The sequence below is a fragment of the Cheilinus undulatus genome, linkage group 21 (genome assembly GCF_018320785.1).
Source record: "Cheilinus undulatus linkage group 21, ASM1832078v1, whole genome shotgun sequence".
NCBI lineage: Eukaryota > Metazoa > Chordata > Actinopteri > Labriformes > Labridae > Cheilinus > Cheilinus undulatus.
The window spans coordinates 36,080,550-36,100,277 of record NC_054885.1 but is presented as its reverse complement, the minus strand read 5'-3'; the positions used below and the strand labels follow the sequence as shown (position 1 = coordinate 36,100,277).

Here is a 19,728-nt window from a genome sequence, read left to right as displayed (position 1 = left end):
CAGTGCAGACAAGTTTCTCCAACCTAATCTTGCGAAGTGTGCAGCCACGCTTTGTGAACTCGCTGACGGCAGCTGCTGCCCCCGTCTCCCAGAGGCCACGGCCACCTCTGCTGTCAGACTGAGCGGCTAGCAAACAGGTGTTAACAGGTCACCAGGGGAAGGATCTCTTCACTGTAAAGATCAGACCCCGCAGTGTTTGTCTCTCAGCTCTTTGTCTATCCTCTTCAGCTCTGTTGTCACATGTAAGGTTGTCAAAATCGTAAAAACTCAATACTTTACACACCAGGTGTTTGAGGACAACACAGTCTGTTACTTTAGTGATTGATAGCATCTAAAAGCTGTAGGCAAACTCCTACACACTATCTTTATGTTGCCCATATTTTTTGCAATTTGGACAGAGATGTGCAGAAGTTCTCCTGCAATTTTTGACGATTCACTGCAAGAAATAACCCAGAATTTGGTGCCTGTGACTTCTATTTTTGAAAGGTTTTTAAAGAGAAAATGATATCAATACACTTCAATGACATAAAAGTTTAACATTCTGGTGTCACAGCAGCCCTACAGACATTAGACACAGGGTGTACAGTTAGCTTTAATCTTAAATCAAAAAAAAAAAAAAAAAAAAATAGAGATACACTGATTGAGTGAGGTTATCCACTTAGTTCTAGTTGGTGACTTTAGGTGCTCCTATAGGATGCAGGAGCATTTTCTTCATCAGTATGAATTGCATTGCTATGAAGTCTCCTTTCTGCTTTGTTCTTGCAGGAGGAGACCCACATTGTCGCAGATTTTCAAGGCATTATTGGTTGGAGATCTGTCTCTTAGTCTTGCCAATAAGAAAAAATCAAATTTAACTGTACAACTCCTGATTAAGTACTCAGTAGTTAAAGTAAACTTTAAATCAGATACATTTTACTTTGACTAAAGCAGATTTACAGACTAGTACTTGTAATTGTACTTAAGTAAATTTTAAGCAGAGGAACTGTATTTTTACTTGAGTACAGTAGTTGTGTACTTTTCTAATTCTGGTTAATGTGCACTGATTTCTGAGTGTGAGTTTGTCTCCTGTGCCTGTGTAAGACAACAAACGTTAATTTGAGACTATAACTTTTTTTTTTTTCTCGAGTGAACAGAGCACTCTACAGCACTCACCACAGCACACAGACTTTGTTTTAAAGGGAACATATGCAAAAATCACTTTTTAAGGCTTTTCTAACAAAAATATGTGCCTGGTTTTGCTGGGAGGGGTATGTACAATTTCTTTGTATTTATGCAATGACAATAAAGGCATCCATCTATCTATCCAAAATTCCCTCAAGTACCAGAAAAGTCCATTTCCCTCCTTCCCTCTCATTCTCCATCTTTCAAAAAACAAGCTGTTCTCAGATTCTCCCCTCATGATGTCATGTGGGGAGTTATATAGTTATATTGCAATACAGTGAGTGTCCACTTGAGGCTGGCTGCAGGAACAATGGAAGTCCCGTCTGGATAACTGTTAAAAAGCTGTTTTTTTTACACTAGAAATAAACCTGTTTACATCCTGGATTACAAAACGTGTCTCATTAGCTAATGTCTTTGTGAGCTCTCTCACTGTACAGGGGATGAATTTTTTTGTACCACAACGGTTTAGATTATATTTAGGAAAAAGCTCACTGCAGACTGATTGGTGTGTCTCATTTGATTGACAGATAGCTCGACAGGCAGAAGCTACCTTTCTGTCAATCAGAATGCTAGCTAGCTAGCTGACAGGAAATCGAGCTTATTGGGCAGGCCGGTAGGTTGATCCAAAGTTCAGTTGAGACTGCAATTTCAATATGGAAGCCACCGTGGATTCGTTTTAAGAGCCGTTCGAGTCCACCTGTAGTAAGCAGACGGCTGACGTCACACGAGGTTCGTCCAATTCTTTCCACAGTCTATGCTTGGTGTGCTAAAAAACACAAAGTTTCTGACTGATGTTACATGTAGCTTACAGCTGATAAAAGGTCTGTCTGACATAGACCGTGAGATGAGAATGAGACAGGAGCAGAGATTGAATCAAAGTTACACCGTAGCATACAGCGACTCTTTGAGCGAGTCTGCATGCTTTCATGAATTAAATAAATACGATTCTCCTCACGGGGACTCTGCCCAGGTTTTTAGGAGCAGCATTTTATCATTTTACACCATTAGGACAAACTTAAAATGCATTTGCAGATCATGTGTGTCCCAAAGTAGCACGTGCAGGGAAGGAGGAGTGGATGGGAGCGATAATCTGAAAGGGGTACGGCTCTGCGCCTTTCCTTCAATAGCTGCCATGCCAAATATTTTAAAGTGTCAGGAGCGTCTTTGTAGTTTCTAATTTGGCATTATTTGCTGTCATGGCAGCTGCTGTTCATCCTATTTATGCAATATTGATCTTGTAAGACAGTTTCCACCTCCACAAGAAATCCTGTGACTCACAAGATCTCATGGCACGAGATCTCGTCACATCCCTAGTGAGTGCAGCCACCACCATCACAAACTGCACAAGATTTGATTGATCCCATTCATTGCGTATCACAGGTGGTTGCTTCATGGTTTGTAACGTGCTAGGATACCCAATGATGCAGACCAGGCTGGCAGGAGCTGACGCCACTTTTCATGAGCTTTCCTCCCTAATTAGGTCCTAATCCTGCATTAAAGGAATCAGCGGTACACTGTTAAGTAAATAAAGCTTGCAGAGCGCTGGTTTGATTGAAAAGACTCTACAATTAAAGACAACAAGTGACTGGTAAAGGTAGGCAGAACAGCTCTATGGCTATGAGTTTGGACTTTACAAAAGTCACCAGAGCTAGCACAAGTGCTAACCCTGTATGGTGAAAACTTGTGGTGCTAAAAGAGCTATGGGGCTGCAAAGAAACACCACACTGTGGACTTCATTGCGTGCATTAGAAACTGTAGCACACTTCAAGTCCTTTTCCCTTTAGGAAAGCCCACAACAGGGTGTGATTTCTATACCAGGGAGATCTCTAATCCAGATTGTCTATTGAGTAAATAAGCAACTGTAATCAAGCCAGAAAATAAAAAAAGAGACTAAAAATATTTCTGTTAGGTATCAATAGTAACACAGAATATAGTTCCAGGCTCTATCAATGACGTGCACACTGGCTTTCCTGGCAAGTTCAGCAAATGCTTTCAATGTTTGCAGAAGCTAAGAGCCGATTCCTGCAGCTCTACAGGCCCGTGAAGAGGAAAGCTGCATGACAAACAGAGCTGCTTTATAACTGGATCTTAGTCCAGATTACGTGCCTCAGATTAGGTTGTTGGAATTCACTTCGACACAAAGCAAATAGCCTCCTTACACATAGCGACCAATCCACATCGTTAACTTATTTTCACCTCCAAGAGGCTGGAAAGGGAACCTGCTGGTGCAGCTGCCATGCTAAATATAGCTGGTGCTGCTCCTTTCAAAGGCATCAGTGGGGCTCGTGTCATGTAGGATCAGAGGATAAGAGAGATGCTCCAGTTAATGTGAGCTGCTGTCGGCCTCCAACGCCGATGACGAGAGTGAGCGCTGAGCAAAATGTCAAATTGATTTCAGTTTAAGAAACATTTGCTCCCCGAGCAGGACAGAAAGAGTCTCCCTCAATGAAAGCTGCCGGTTCATTTCCAAACAGCTGCCTGGTCTGGTGGATGCTCTTCCTCTGGACTCTAGAGCTGACTGACAGTGAGGGGGAAGGTTGTAGTGATGGATCTTATTGGCCATTTGAGAGCGGCAGAAACTGCTGTGTGAGTAGACATGACAGAAACATGGACAGTGGTCCCCATCTTATAAAAACTATGGCTTTTACATAATACCAATCTCATCACATTGAACAATCAACTCTATAAACAATTTAAAAAAGCAACAGGCTACTTGAATGCTATAAATTTAATGATCTATGGGATCAACAAGTCCAGTCTTTATAGAACTGAATCTAGGGATGCATCAGAGTGCATCAGCAGCAGATATTAGCATAAATTGTGAATCATCAGCCCTGGCAGATATCAACGTTTCTGCAGGTAAATCAGCTGTAAATATCGGCCATGGGGGCAAATAAGTTTGTGGAGTTTAGGTAGGACTGATGGACGTACATCAGCTGAAGTTTTCTTTTGTTCATTCTCATTCCTTAAATTTTAAACTGTGTCTTAAGGACTTGAGTTTTAGACCTGAACTACATTTATACACCAGCATCGAGGGATGCCCAATGTTTTCAGTGTGATATTGGTATTGGCAGATATTAGCTTATCAAATGAATTATCTGTATTGTCAGATATTGACATTTCTGCTGAAATTTACAACCAACATTTTGGCTATAAAAATCTGCCTATATGAGCTGTAAATACTCGCTGGAGTTTAAGCACCAAATAAAAGAAGCATTTTTGTCTAAATAATAGTATTATCTTTGAAATGTACCTTATTTTTAACCTTTAGCAGTGAACTCAGCTCAGGGAGAAATTAACTCTCAACCCCCCGAATAGTTAAATTTACACAGAATTCTTCTGCTTTAAACAAGGATGGACTTATGAGTAAGTTTGTCATGCATTTTAGTTGCTAATAATGGTTAGTAATAGTTGGATTTTAAAACTGATCAAACATTAAGACAATTATATTTCACCTATTTTTGGAGTTATTTATATATCTGTCAGGATTAAAAAGGAAAGAAAGTAAAAATACCCTAAATACAGCAATATTTTTTCCTCAGCACTTTTTCTGAGCTTCTGGGGGCTGGATGGGAGGCTATGGGGGGGCTTGATGTGGCCCCTAGGCCTTCAGTTGATTATCAGTGCTGCAGAGTATATCAGGCTCACATCACACCTGCCCAGTGAGGAATTTCACTGTATTCTAAAGGATTTTCTCCTCTTTGGGCTTGTCGGCTAAACGAAACTAAATTTAAATGAGTGTTTAGCTGAATGCGGAAATAGACGCTTAGGAACATCCTTAGTCTAAATTGCATAAAAACAGCAACATTTCAGATCCATCATGTTTATGTGAGGTTCACTTCGGCAGCAGAGCCTCTGCAGCCATCATAAGTGACTGCAGCAGCCCATTGCAGTTGTTGAGTTAGTGGTAAAACTGAAAAGTTGCCAGCGTATTTACCTTATTTTGTGCACTTTATTTCCATCATTTTAAAGATTTGAAAATTTTCAAGTCACCCCAGTAAAATTTATGAAAACATTAATTTAAAAAAAATGCATGATCCTTGGGAAGTGGGTTCTGATGTAAGTCTATTATTCACTAATCCAGACAATATGATTTCAGGAAAAGGGCATTTAAAATTTTTTTGATAATGTACTCCATGATATCTAATGATCTGCATATTCATGGTAATTTTTAGTTGAACTTAAAGCAATTTGAAGGCACCCCTGATGATGCCAGGAGGCGATTTACTTCCAATTTCCATATACAGCAAACGCACCGCGAACCGCTGGCGAACCGTACTGCAGAGCACATTGCTCCCTTTCTAGTCTTTCACTCCGCTTTGTTCGAGATACGCTGCAGGTCTATTTTCAACACCGGCCGCTGCCAAACCGCGTCAACACCAGTTGATCAGTAAGCTCTAGAAGAGGAAGTCACAAGTGTAGAATATCCGGTTCTTTCAAAATACAACGCAATGCACAGACTTCCAATTGTAAATCATCACTATATCAACATTACATCTCATCCTGCAGCGAGAGCAAAAGGTCACCGAGAGGTCAGCGGGTCAAGAGCTACAACAGCGCCACTGACAATGAAAAGTTAACTTTTGGGGATATTTAGCCAAGAATTTTTGCATAAAACACAGTTCCTTTAAGCAAACATTAACCTTTTAATTGCCTAATGTACTCACCATATGGAGGAAGCAATAATATCATGGACTGATACCGGAAAGGACGATAAATTAAGCCCCAAAGGTAAAATAGTCTGTTGTTGATATACTATTCCTGCATGAACTCACAGTTCTCCTGTGATCTCTTCCTGCTGATCAGGGCTGTGCACTGTGGCGTAGCGCTCTAGATTCACTTCCAGTGGGCGAGGTCGCTCACCGTCGGTTGGACCAAACTGGCGGCGCTTCGGTGCGCGGCACAGTCGTCCTATGTGGGAATTGTGGGTTAGAGTAACGTTATTCATGAAATAAATGCTAAGGTTGTCAATCTATGCAAAAAGGAAAATACAAGATGCGAAAAGTTACGATCATGACGATCGCTGTTCACATTGCTAAATATCTGTTAAATTCTTAATTTTCTTTATGTCCCCTTGTAAATAGCTGGACATATAGCGCTTTCATTATAAATGTGGACAAGTTTAAGTGTGACTTTCTATTGATGACCCTTTGACTGCTTTGAGCCGAGTAATTTTGCACTAGTTGGAGCGTAACACTGCAAATACAGATGGGAATATGATTAATGCACCATTATCACTTTGTAAGACAAGCTGAAAGCTCTGCATAGTGAGAAAAGTGAAAGAAAATCAAGAATATATTTCTATCATACTTTCCTGATGCCTTGTAATCTTCCTCTATCCTTGCTCCTTCTCCATCTCAACGCGAGTGAAAGAGAGGAACGGGGCGATGAGGGGGAAACAGTGCAACACAAAGGAAATGCTCTGCTCTGCTTCTCTTGCATTCAGTCATTGCTCTGCAATAGGAATCAGTGTTATCATCTTGTTTTGTTGCTGACCCTCAATCACATCTAGTGCAGTTAAGGTATGTTCAAAACAGATTAATACATTCTACAGTAGAGCACTCAAGAGGGTTTCATTGACACCGATGCTTCTGGTGCTACTAACTGCCTGGAGCAGCATCTTGTGATTGTTTAACTGGTGATAAGTGTTGGCAACATCTCAGAAGCAAAACACTGCATATGCATTCAATGCTATGCAGGATGTGAAAGTGCCAACTACAGTATCTGTGCAATATGCCAACATATTTGTGCAATCTAGATGTTGTGCAGGAGCTTGCCTGCAATTTCTATTTGTTAGGAACAAGAAATTAAATTAGAATGGGTGCCTAGAACTTCTATTTTTGTTGTCCTGAATCAAAACAAGCATCAATATCCTTTATATTTTACCAGCATCAGATCTAAATTTAAAATTCTGGCATCATGACAACCCTACAAGAGGCAGGAGTGCAGTGGTTAATATGTTTATTTACTCATAGTGGCCCAAGCTCCATCACGAGCAGCCGTTTGTAGTGAGGTAGTACATCCCGTGCCGAAATGAAGGACGTAGGTCAATGAGCTCAGCTCTGTTGTGGAATTACACCCTCCTGTCAGAACAACGGGATTAGAGCCTGGTGTCCCTCTTTAAACCAGACACTCGCTCTGTGCCGACAAAGGAGGGAAAAAAGGAAAAGTAAAAACAGCCAGACTGGAGAGAGACCAAGGACAGACTAATAAAAGCAGGTGTAAAATTTGTAAAAAAAAAAAAAGAGCAGCGATGAAGTGCACGGGTGTGCAAGGTGAAGTGTGTGTATGTAAATGTGGAGCTGCCCCACATTGGTGATGAAGATGAGGGGGCTACAGCGGATGGGGCTGGTTTGTGTACGTATGTGCAAGAGATGGGGGAAGGGGTGCTAGACGGCAGTCGCTGGGCACAGAGCCAGGAATGCCATCGCTGCAAGCCAAACAAGAGCACGGCGAGCCCTTGGGAGAGCGCTCGCTAGCAAACCACAGCAGCAGCAGCAGCCGCTGCCACTGCTACGGCTGTGTGCAGCCCCCTCTGCTCTTCTGCGCAGACGCACTTTAGAGCAGCCCTGCTTTTTCCACAACCTTTGAAAAACATCAAATATAGCATTGTTCAGCAGGTTTTCAAATGCAACAACAAAAAACAAAAGAACAACGCAGTCAGAGCTACCTTTCTAACTGTGTGAGGGTTTAAAAACTGCTAAGTAAGCACTAACAAAGTCCTTGTTCTCTGCAAAGAGGATTGCATCCTCTAAAGTACTTGAAGCTATTCTCAGTGTGGTCATGTTAATGCTTTCTGACCCGGCCTGACGACAAGGAAGAGAGAAACTTATGCTGCTGCTCTCCTGGCACTCCGAACAGGCCCTAAAATAACTTGTATGGACGTGCTCCAAAAAGCACTGCCTTCAGTCCTAATGTCAGTTTTACGCTTTGAAAGTGGGGAACGCTTTTTATGAGGCAGGCTGGCTATTTATTAGTCTAATCAATCAAAGAAAACTCCTGAAAATGTGTTTTTAAACTACAACCATGTTACTTTTCTCCTGTTTCCTCTTTTGGCTTCATAAATCAAATGACATGAAGCTTCTTTGTGAAGTCACAGCCTGAACTCGAGGCGGAGTTCACATAACTCTGAGCAGCAGCAGCTAGACGGATCATGGGTTGATGGACTTTACTTCTGCAAAGGACAATGAGAAATATTCTTTAAAGGAGCATTTCACCAAAAAATAATAGCAATATTTGACATTTCATTACAGAGAACAAGAATTTGGTTAATGCTGAGAATGCTGCAGGAATGGCACTGATGACACTTTCCAGTACAATATCTTACATCTAGGGGGGTCCCATCTGAAGAAAAATGAGTACATTTCACAGTTAAATGCATCAATCTTGTGCACTTTAAGAGCAAAATTAAGTGGCTAAAAGCTGTTGATATTAAATAAGTTAAAGTTACCAAACTTTCTGATCTAGCACAGGGTTTTTTTCTGTATCAAAACCCTTATTGATACTCCTTATTCAAATGACTATTGATACTTTAGATTGTTTGGTGGAAACAACAATACATCCTGAGCAGAGGCATTGTAAGCTGAGTAGAACTTTAGTTAAAAAATTTAAAAGGTCATAGTTCCATCTGATAGATTTATTATTCCATATTGCAGAAAAAATCTTTCTCACTGCTGCATTTGTTCAACGTTCTCAACAAAATCTAAATTTATTTTACTCACCGTTACAATTGAACACATCCTGACATTTTATTTAGCCTAAAAGTCATTTTACCAAGCCAACCTTGAACGCAACATCACCTTTCAGCTTGAATTTAAAAGTACAATGCATCAAAAGTTCATATTTTAGTCATATTTTTAAACAGAAGCTTCTGAAAGCAAACAAGAGAAGAGCTCGAAAATTGCATGAGAAATTGGCGGTGTTTGTGCACCAAATTGCACAGGTTTTGTGCAATCTGTGCATGAATTTGCATGCAATTTTAGTTATTAGAAACAAGAAATTACTTAATATTTGCATGCATTGGAACTGTCTTTGTTGCAGTGTTATCAAAATCCGAGATGCATATTAGATTTTGCTTATTTCCGATATGCAGATGTATTTTATATATCTGGTTATATCTGCAATTTTTGCCAATATCAGTATTTGATACCAATGTAGTTCAGACCTAGAACTTTCACTTCTTTTAACACAATTTCAAGTTTAAGGATGAACAAAGAAAAAGACTTACGCTACTGTAGGTCCATTGGTCCTGCTTGAAACTTAACAAACTTGCTCGCACATATGGTTGATATATTGGTTAAAATATTTTGGGGTTTTGTGAAATCTGTGCATGAGTGGGCATGCAATTTCAGTTACAAGAAACAAGAAATTACTCCATATTTGGGATGCATGGAAATTTTCCTTGTTGCAGTGTTATCAAAATCCAAGATGCAGGATAGTGGATTTTTGCTGATATCTGATATGACAATATACAAAATAATTTTAGCCAATACTGATATCAATGCCTATATCTAAATGTAGGCTAGTTCAGGGCTAAAACAATTTAAAGCTTGAGGATGAACAAATTTCAGTCCTTAAAACAGACTTAAAAGTTTAAGGAATGAGGATGAGTAAAGAACAGGCCTCAGCTGACACAGGTCTGTTGGTCCAGCCTAAAACTCTGCTTACTTATTGCTTCATACGGCCAATATTTACAGCTGAATACTGGCAGAAATTTTCATATCCGACGATACCAATAATAAACTTTAAAAGCTGATATCTGCTGGTACTGATATAATGACAGTAATATTGTGCATCCCTAAATGAAGCAGTCTGTGCACTCAGACCTGAGTACAGCATGAATGTCACTGGGATATGCAAACTTTAAAACCTTCCAATTTATCTGCAATAAAGCTCTCTTTACAGAATGCATGCTCTTTGTTTTCACAGAAAACTCTGGCTAAGCTTCTGATCACTGACATTAAAAAACCCGCCAAACTAAACACCCCAGGCTGGCAGAAAGCCCCCCAGACCTTGTGTCCAGCGCTGAGCAAAAAGCCGCCATGAGTTTTAGACTCCAAGTGAGGTTATGACCTAAGCCTTATAGTAATGACAGTATTTAGTGGCCTGTTTTTGTTATCAAGCCCCCTTTGGCGCCTCTCTGTGAACACACACTGCCTCTTTCAGAGGCCTGGGTGCTGACTGGGGCCCCTGACCCGGCAGGGACAGAAAAGACCCCCCCTGCTCCCCTCCCCTTCGACCGCCACCACCATCGCTTCATCCCTTGCCAGTCCCAAGCCCAAATTAGGGACTCTATTTACACATTAGTAAATCAGCGGGCCTCCACACTGACGTCAGCCTGCCCTCTCCATGCACGAGTGTGCAGGCATGCCCGGTCTGAACACTGCCCTCTCCTCCAGGAGTGTGTGACACCACAGGATATCAAGCTGTAGCAAGAAGCCGGGGCAATGAGGGCTGCCTCTGTGGTGAAGGGAACACAGGAAGCAATCACTGATGCATCTTATCTCAAGGTTTACCCAACTCTCTCATGCTCAAGCCAAGGACTGGGAAGATATACATCTAGCAAACAGAATTCAGAGCCGTAAGGATACCAGGAATTTAAACTTTGGTATGATTCTAGTAAAAAATTAATGAAACTGGTTCCTGTTTTGACACTACAGCAACAAAAACATAAGTTTCAGGTACTAAATATTTGGAACTCTCTTGTTTTTAAGCATAAAAATGACAGGAAACCTCCTGCTCACTGTCCAAACTGCACAGAAATATTGCACTGTTTAAGACTGCATGTTTTTTGTACAATCTAGACAATTTGCAACACTCCGCCTTCAATTTAAAACAAATGCATTGCTTGCTTAAGGATGTCTCAAATATGTAAGTTAGGGTTTTTGGTACATTTAGAAACTACAGATCATTAAAATATGACCTATGCTCTAAATATTACCTAGTCTTGGGAGACATTTCCAATGGTTCTGTCAATGCAATATCCTCCAGATATCTCCAAAAAAGAAACAATTATTTCTTCTAAAGCGAACGCAAAACCACCGCCTATAAACTGAGTATATAGCTAAAGGGATATTATGCACAATCAACAGATAGTCTTGCTAAAGGGAACTACATAAAAAACTAATATTTCGCTTAAGCGTTCTTCAATCAGATGATGCACAGATGAGCCAGGTGTTATGGTTAAAAAAGTGACCGTGTTAACTGGCAACTTGCACTTTGATGAGCCTGTAGCTGTCGTAGTCACAGCAGATGTTGAAAACTGACTGTCCTTACGAATGTCATTTCGTTTATTTTGTTTTAATGTTTGACACATTCAAAAGTCTTTATTATGAAACTAAAAAACGAAACACAAAGGTAGTCGTTTGGATACTACCCGTCTTTAACATCTGTTGTAACTACGACAACCACAGACGCATTCAGGTGGAAGACACTAGTTAACACGGTCACTCTCTAAGCCCTAACACTAGGCAGCTCTCTGCAGCTTGGGGCATGTTTTAGTGAGACTGAGCAGCAGAAATATCCATGTCAACTCTCCTACACACCAACAGCAACCAAACAGAGGGTGCCCTTGAATTATTTGTGAAGCCTCTGTGCTAGTTAAGCTAACTCATCCATCAATACAACCAATAAAATCAACGCAAAGGTTAGCAACCAAGGCACAAAGTAAAAGGGTCGGATAAGTGTTATAAAGAGACTCGCAGTGAAGAAAACACTGATGCCAAAGTGGGCTGAGCTGAAAACATTTCCATTCCCCTCACAGCTGCCATTTTTAACTTCGACGATATTTCCAACAGGATAAACCGACATGGTGCAAATGTGCGTCGCTAAGCGGCCAAACGGATTAATAAAGCCTACCGTGAAGCGTTCAGGAGGTTCTCGTCGGCGGCGGAGCCTCTGCAGCCATTTTGTAGTAACTGACCGGAGCAGCAGCTCGCGACGGTTGAATCGGTGGTAACGGGGGGCGGAGCTTCACCTGGCCACGTGACCTTCAATAACAAAACAAACTGGTCCCTCTCCCCCTCCCAGCGCTCCACCCCTCCTCCCCCTCGGCGTTTCCATGACAACTGCAGCACCCTTTCTGCCCTCCATCCCTCTCTGCTGCTGCGCTCGAGCGGGCAGATGTGGAGCCTCGTGCGAGCCCACTCCTTACGAGTTAAAGAACGAAAACGAGTTTTTACGTTTGTAAACTACGAGTTCAAAAAGAAGATGTCCTGTAGGGATGAATATTTCAGTATTTTAATCATCATGGAGCCCAGTATGTTTTTCTACCAACAGAGGGCGCAATTTCTACTAAGAACGATGTTCTACAATACAGATTATTCCTATGTTGTCATTCTTGTTTTCTTGTTTTTACTTCATTCGAAGTTAAATTTAAGAGCTTTGCACAACCTAATACTTAATAATAAATATTTTAATGTCATTGTGATCCTGATTCAAAAGCAAAATGCATTTTATACTGCAGTATAGCCACTCATTTAGACATGGATTGCATGTTTTGTAATCTTATCAATTTATCTATAATGTTTATGGTTTAACAGCCCGGGTTTTATAATGTATACATCAATAATCTGTAACAATAACTCAATAAACAACATTCGCTAAACAAATTTATTAAATTATCAATTAAATGTTGAATACATTTTATATATATATATATATATATATATATAAATATATCTTATTTTTATTTTCTTCTGCCTAATCATGTTTCAGAGGCAAATAAAATATGTAAAAAACAGTTTAGACATGATATTATTATTATACTACATGTTTAATTGTGATATCAACTTTCTAGCCAACTTAGATACTGTACACTTCTTTAATTTTTACTAACTAATAAACATAAAGACATAAAATATTGACAGTATCCTTTTAAAACATAAAAAATATTTGAAAAAATATATATATTCAACCTTGTATTTTGATATTTTTTTCCTCCTTGACTGAGATTTGGAGGCAAAATTACACTTTGTAAATCAAGAGTTATATTTGGACATGAATTAATGTTGTAAAATGATTTCACAGTTAATAAACTGATTTATTCTGATAATGGATAAAACTTTATTGCCAGATTTATGTATTTTTGTAAGCATCAGTTCTCAATAACCATAATCCAGTTATAATGCGACAGGCTTGTAATTATTCAGTCAAGATGACGCTTAAAATAAAAATGTAAACATGTATTTTTAAATATTTTTCCTTTCAGATCACTGATACAGAAATTTAACTCTTTAATTTTGACATATTTTTTATACCTTTATAGCCAGAATTTTATATTTTACTCATCAAAAATTAATAATTATATTCCACTAAGAATGACAGGAAGAAACTGTTTTAAAATGCACCCTTCTTCAAAAATAAAATGAGCCTTTAGTGTTTGCACTTGAACACTGAACCCCTGCTGCCTGACTACAGGCAGAGAGCCGAGTGTGACTGACGCACTCTGCCTCATATTGGCTTACCCTGTATTCATACCAAACTAGCCAGCGAAGGTAATTAACAAGTTTTAGCCAATTAGAAACAGAGTAAGGCAGATCAGCCTTCAGCGTCCAAGGAAATGAGGAGCATATCCTGAGTGAAGTGCATCAGAGAGGATTGAGAAGTGGGTTGTTTACACTATGGGGACTAAAAACAGTGGGTATAGTCAACATCCCTGCATATATACTGTACAACACCAATGCTTCTGCATGATATATATACTTTGGTAACTTTATGAAGGATCTAATCCAATCTATAACTATTAATGAAACTTATTTAAAAACAAAAAAAGGGATTCAACGTGCTGTATGATGAAAACTGAAAATGATTATATATATATATATATAATCATTTTCAGTTTTCATATATATATATATATATATACATACTGTATATTAAAAGGTCTATTTAAAAACAATAGGACATGAAGATGAAAATATTCAGGCCAATAGACGAGGAGAGGATGAAGAGTCATCTCCTTAAGCAGAGCCAGAAGCTGGGGAATAAAAGTGGATTTTTAGGTTAGATTTAAAAACAGGCGGTGTGGAAGCAGAGCTGAAAAGGTTCAGTCACTCCTGAACTTTAACATACATTCATTTTACTACATCAAGTGATAAAATGCATTGAAATTTCGAATAGACCGGATGTTTTATGGCCTTTTCAGCTGAGAAAACTGTCCTGCTAAGAGCACATGTTCATGTTTCGTTTGTTTTTAATTCATCATTTATTTACCCTTTATTTTAGCAGGGAGAGTCTGCTGAGACAGAGGTCTCTTTTCCAGGGGAGCCCTGCAGCAACACAGTGAAAGAAGAGCAGACAAATACAGAATGATCAATTACAAATACACTCATAGTCACACACTCATCCTTCTAATCCCATGCGCTGCATCATAAATCACCTTTCACAATCACGCAGCTCAGACACGCACTCTATAAAAACACTGGATGATACCAGAGACGGCAACTTTGCCATCAACACTACAGGCAGTCTGTTCAAAACCCTGGTGGGGTTATGAAAAGACTGAACCACTGACCTTTAAATAAAAATAATAGTTCATGATATTTAGGGATAATTGTTCCAAAGTGTTTCAAACATCTGGCAGGAAACACAGAAGCATCCTCAGAGGTATCAGAGCAGCTTCTTTCCTCAGGCAGTGAAACTCCCAGACAAACTCCCCGCACTTCATAAATCATCATTTGTTCAGTTTTTATTTGTACATGTGCAAATCACAGAGGGAATACAACAAACCTGTACTTGAGGATTACAAATATATTAGCCTGATCTTTCAGTTCTACAGTCAAGATTTTGTGCTGCTCTTTGCATCACAGATTTACAGCCTCTCTTGTTGTTTTTATGGTTTCTTTTTAATTTTTCTGTCTGCAGACTTAAGACAGAGAATATCATTTGCCGTTTATACTGCTAAGCTAATGGTGTTACTGTATGTCAGACTCAAACTATCTTTTGCTCAACCTTGAGTCCAGCTCAGACAAAGATTTGGCATGAAGAGGCCATCTTCTAACATTGAACTGAGCCATCACAGCTGCAATCAGGTCGTCTGATGATGCTGTCTGGGATTTATCTCAGCAAGACGCAGACAGCTGGTTTTAAATCCACACTATATTGCCAAAAGTATTCACTTGCCTGCCTTAACTCACATATGAACTTAAGTGACACCCCATTCCTAATCCATAGGGTTTAATATGATGTTGGTCCACCTTTTGCAGCTATAACAGCTTCAACTCTTCTGAGAAGGCTTTCCATAAGGATTAGCAGTGTGTTTATGGGAATTTTTGACCATTCCTCCAGAAGTGCATTTGTGAGGTCACACACTGATGTTGGACGAGAAGGCCTGGCTCTCAGTCTCCGCTCTAATTCATCCCAAAGGTGTTCTATCAGGTTGAGGTCAGGACTCTGTGGAGGTCAGTCAAGTTCATCCACACCAAACTCTCTCATCCATGTCTTTATGGACCTTGCTTTGTGCACTGGTGCACAGTCATGTTGGAGCAGGAAGGGGCCATCCCCGAACCGTTCCCACAAAGTTGGGAGCATGGAGTTGTCCAAAATCTCTTGGTATGCTGAAGCATTCAGAGTTCCTTTCACTGGAACTAAGGGGCCAAGCCCAGCTCCTGAAAAACAAGCCCACACCATAATCCCCCTCCACCAAACTTTACACCTGGTAAATGCAGTCAAACAAGTACTGTTCTCCTGGCAACTGCCAAACCCAGACTCGTCCATCAAATTGCCAGATGGAGAAGCGCAATTCGTCACTCCAGAGAGCACAGCTCCACTGCTCTAGAGTCCAGTGGTGGCGTGGTTTACACCACTGCATCTGACACTTTGCATTGCACTTGGTGATGTATGGCTTTGATGCATCTGCTCGGCCATGGAAACCCATTCCATGAAGCTCTCTACGCACTGTTCTTGAGCTAATCTGAAGGCCACATGAAGTTTGGAGGCCTGTAGTGACTCTGCAGAAAGTTGGTGACCTCTGCGCACTATGTGCCTCAGCATCCGCTGACCCCGCTCCGTTATTTGACGTGGCCTACCACTTTGTGGCTGAGTTGCTGTCGATCCCAATCGCTTCCACTTTGTTATAATACCACTGACAGTTGACTGTGGAATATTTAGGAGTGAGGAAATTTTACGACTGAACTTGTTGCACAGGTGGCATCCTATCACAGTACCACGCTGGAATTCACTGAGCTCCTGAGAGCGACCCATTCTTTCACAAATGTTTGTAGAAACAGTCTGCATGCCTAGGTGTTTGATTTTATACACCTGTGACCATGGAGGTGGTTGGAACACCTGATTTTAATTATTTGGATGGGTCAGTAAATACTTTTGTTACATTTTTAAAGAGGAAAACAGTGGGGTACACCAGTAGTCGAGTGGCTAAGGCGCGCGCCATGTACGCAGGCAACCCGGGTTCAAATCTGGCCTGTGGCACCATTTCCTGTGTGTCTCTCCCTGTTTCCAACTCCATCCACTGTCCTATCTAATAAAAGCAAAAAGCCCAAAAAATAAATTTTTTGAGAAAAAAAAAAGAGGAAGACAGTGGATAGAGAAGGAAACAGGGAGGAGCCGCAAGCAGGACTCGAACCTGGCAACCCGCTAGCATGGGGCGCGATCTGACCACAAGGCCGTCTGCGCCTCAGACAGCTGGTTTAAGAACACACCGCAAGAAAATAAATGTGAAATCATGCCCCAAAATTTGGAAATGTCTACATCAGTTTTTTTTAGCCTTTCATATGGAAACTCCAGCACATAAACTCCGTCCTCCATCAGCTGCTCACAAAAGCATGGATGTAAGTTATTACATGAGAAATTAAAGGCACTAAATTCATCTGTGGAAAATAAATATTCACAGCAGATATCTAAGATATGACAAGACTAAGCTAGGGAAGCATTTTAGTGTTTGTAGGTGTCATGAAAATGTGCTGCTGTCCTAGGACGCTGATGACAAGAGGAATCACTCTCCTCCACCTGTATATGATATAAATGTTGTGCATCATCATGAAGACCAGGGAAAAAGAGAACGTGCAGTTCTGTCTTTATATACAGCTTTCAGGCAGACACGGTTCTTGTTCTTGCTCTTTTCTGGGGTCTCAGAACCTTGGTGCTTCTGGCAAACGTTTAGTTGAACCCAGTCTTCACCATCTCTTCCACAGGTCTGGCATATAACTCCCTCTTACTTGTTCTACTATCCAGCTTCACCTGGAATTCTGTCAATGCCCAGATTGCAACAAAAAATTTTGTCTCCATTTTGTCTCCATTTTGTCTCCATTTTCTGCTCATCTTCACAACCTAGACTAAGACATGCCCACTGATGATGTCGGGGTTATAGAGGAAGAAGAAAATATTTTTTCATTCCAGCTGAGAACCAACTTTTCTGCTTCCGAAACCATTTTTTTAATTGGTTTGAACTCACCGGCTAGTTCATAAATTTGGTTCAAGAACTAGAACCAGCACAGGGTCCTGCAGCCCTGAAAGGCCTAACAGATACAGGTTTATTTTGTAGCAACTTCAGAAATGAATCACTTTAATTGATGCATCAGCTAATCAAACCATGTATCGCCTCCCCTAGCTGCAGCAGTGTAAGCTGGTCAGCTTAAAGAATGTTGCAAGACCGCCTGTTGCAAGAAGTCGAAAGTTTAAGCCCATCTTTATACAAATCATCAGTCCGAACTGGGCTCAACGGACAAAGCCTCCTGACAAACAGCTTAAACACTGTCATACCAGCAACACTTAATCCATCCATCCATCCATCCATCCATCCATCCATCCATCGTCTTCGGCTTATCCATGGCCAGGTTGCAGGGGAAGCAGGCTAAGCAAGTCCATCCAGACGTCCCTTTCCCAAACTCCTTTAGGGGGATCTCGAGGCATTCCCAGAGCAGACAGGATATGTAATCCCTCCAGCATATTCTGGGTCTTCCCTGAGGTCTCCTCCTAGCTGGACTTCCACAGGGAGACGACCAGGAGGCATCCTGATCAGATGCCCGAACCACCTCAACTGGCTCCTTTCAGTGTGAAGGAGTAGCAGCTCTACTCCTAGCTCCCTCCAGATGTCTAAAATCCTCACCCTATCTCTAAGGCTGAGCCCAGCCACCCTCTGGAGATAACTCATCTCGGTCACTTGTATCAGAGTTCATGACAATAGGTAAGGGTTGGGAGGTAGATCGGCCTTCCAGCTCCTTCTTCACCACAATGGTTCAGCAAAACAACCACAATACTACTAACACCACACCAATCTACCAATGATCTCATGCTCCTTTTCAGCCTCATTTGTGAACAAGACTATGAGATACAGTACCTAAACTCCTTCACTTGGGGCAAAGACACTTACCACCTGAGGGAGTAATCCACCGTTTTCTGGCAGAGAACTATGACCTCGGATTTGGAGGGGCTGACTCTCATCCCAACCGCTTTGCACTCAGCTAACCGTCCCAACGCTGCTGGAGGTCAGGCAGCCAACAGAACCACATCATCTGCAAAAAGCAGGCATGGAATTCTGAATCCTGAACCAGAAACACTCCTCCCTCCAGCTGCGCCTTGAGATCCTGTCCATGAAAATCCCAGCAGCAACACTACTAATTATAATTAGTATTATTAACTCATATGAAACACACACTATAATAAATTCACCCCCCAGTGTGTGCCCATAAGACATGAACTACGTCAGCCAAAATCTTTTGTGCACTAGGCTGTTTATTCTGCTGTTAAAATCTGCTTTTTTATGGGATTTTTATGTGACTAGCAGAGCTCCTGCAGACATCTTCTATTGGACACTCGACTTCACAACAGCAGCTTGGTCACCTCTCAGTTCGCTGATCTGGAGCCAAATAAATCCTCCTGCCTGCACCTCTACATGGAGAGGAATCTGTAAACATCAACAGTTGAACATGAATTAGAGATAACCATGAATCTGATAACAAAGCAGGACCGTCACCACCATGTGCTCACAGTTACACAACCATCTGTACCGGAGGAGCCCCGGCATATGGATTATAGTGTCAGCAGCATATGGATAATGGCAGAGATATGCATTATAGTGAAGGTGGCAAAACACAATTATTCAGTCCACGAGATGATGGAGTGTGAGCGGAGGAGAGGAGGGGAGGCACTAATCATGCACCATGGTGATGAATCTTTACTGTCACAGCAGTAGTTATAAATAATCCGTCGCCTCAACCCTCTGCAAACAATGTGTTTTTATGTGCAGATATTCTGATTGTTGGAGCAATTAAAAGATCTTTTCAGCAAGATTCACAAACTTATTTTCACACTTGAGCTGATGTTGTTAAACAGCATAAATGCTCAGACATAGGTTGACTCAAAACTGGTAAACTATTACATTCATGCCTGGTTGTGAATTCGTTGCCAACTTTTCTAGGCCTAATTAACACAAACATAACGTTTCTATCCATGTGTTCACCTCTGAGCTGCAGCATCGTCACCGTATGTTTCTCACACCTTTACCTGCATCTATAAAAGTCTCTCTCCACTCTCTGTGGAGCTCCCAGATCTTCCAGGAGGAACAGATCTGGTTCAAAGCAGCACCCTCATTGACCCTCTTCTATTTCACAC

At 40.9% G+C, this 19,728-nt stretch overlaps 1 protein-coding gene and 1 long non-coding RNA gene across 2 annotated transcripts in view; both read right to left on the bottom strand.

Moving 5' to 3' along the window:
* The window catches only part of LOC121529249 (trinucleotide repeat-containing gene 6C protein-like), an 86,575-nt gene extending 74,353 nt beyond the window's left edge, over positions 1-12,222 (bottom strand). Inside the window, 2 exon segments of the mRNA XM_041817024.1 lie at positions 12,019-12,170; positions 12,172-12,222. Coding sequence (XP_041672958.1) covers positions 12,019-12,170; positions 12,172-12,222 — 203 coding nt within the window.
* A 6,740-nt stretch (positions 12,223-18,962) lies between these two features.
* The window catches only part of LOC121529038, a 50,119-nt gene continuing 49,353 nt past the window's right edge, over positions 18,963-19,728 (bottom strand). The window contains exon 4 of the long non-coding RNA XR_005993553.1: positions 18,963-19,021. This is a non-coding gene — a long non-coding RNA (uncharacterized LOC121529038). The remainder of the gene's footprint in view (positions 19,022-19,728) is intronic.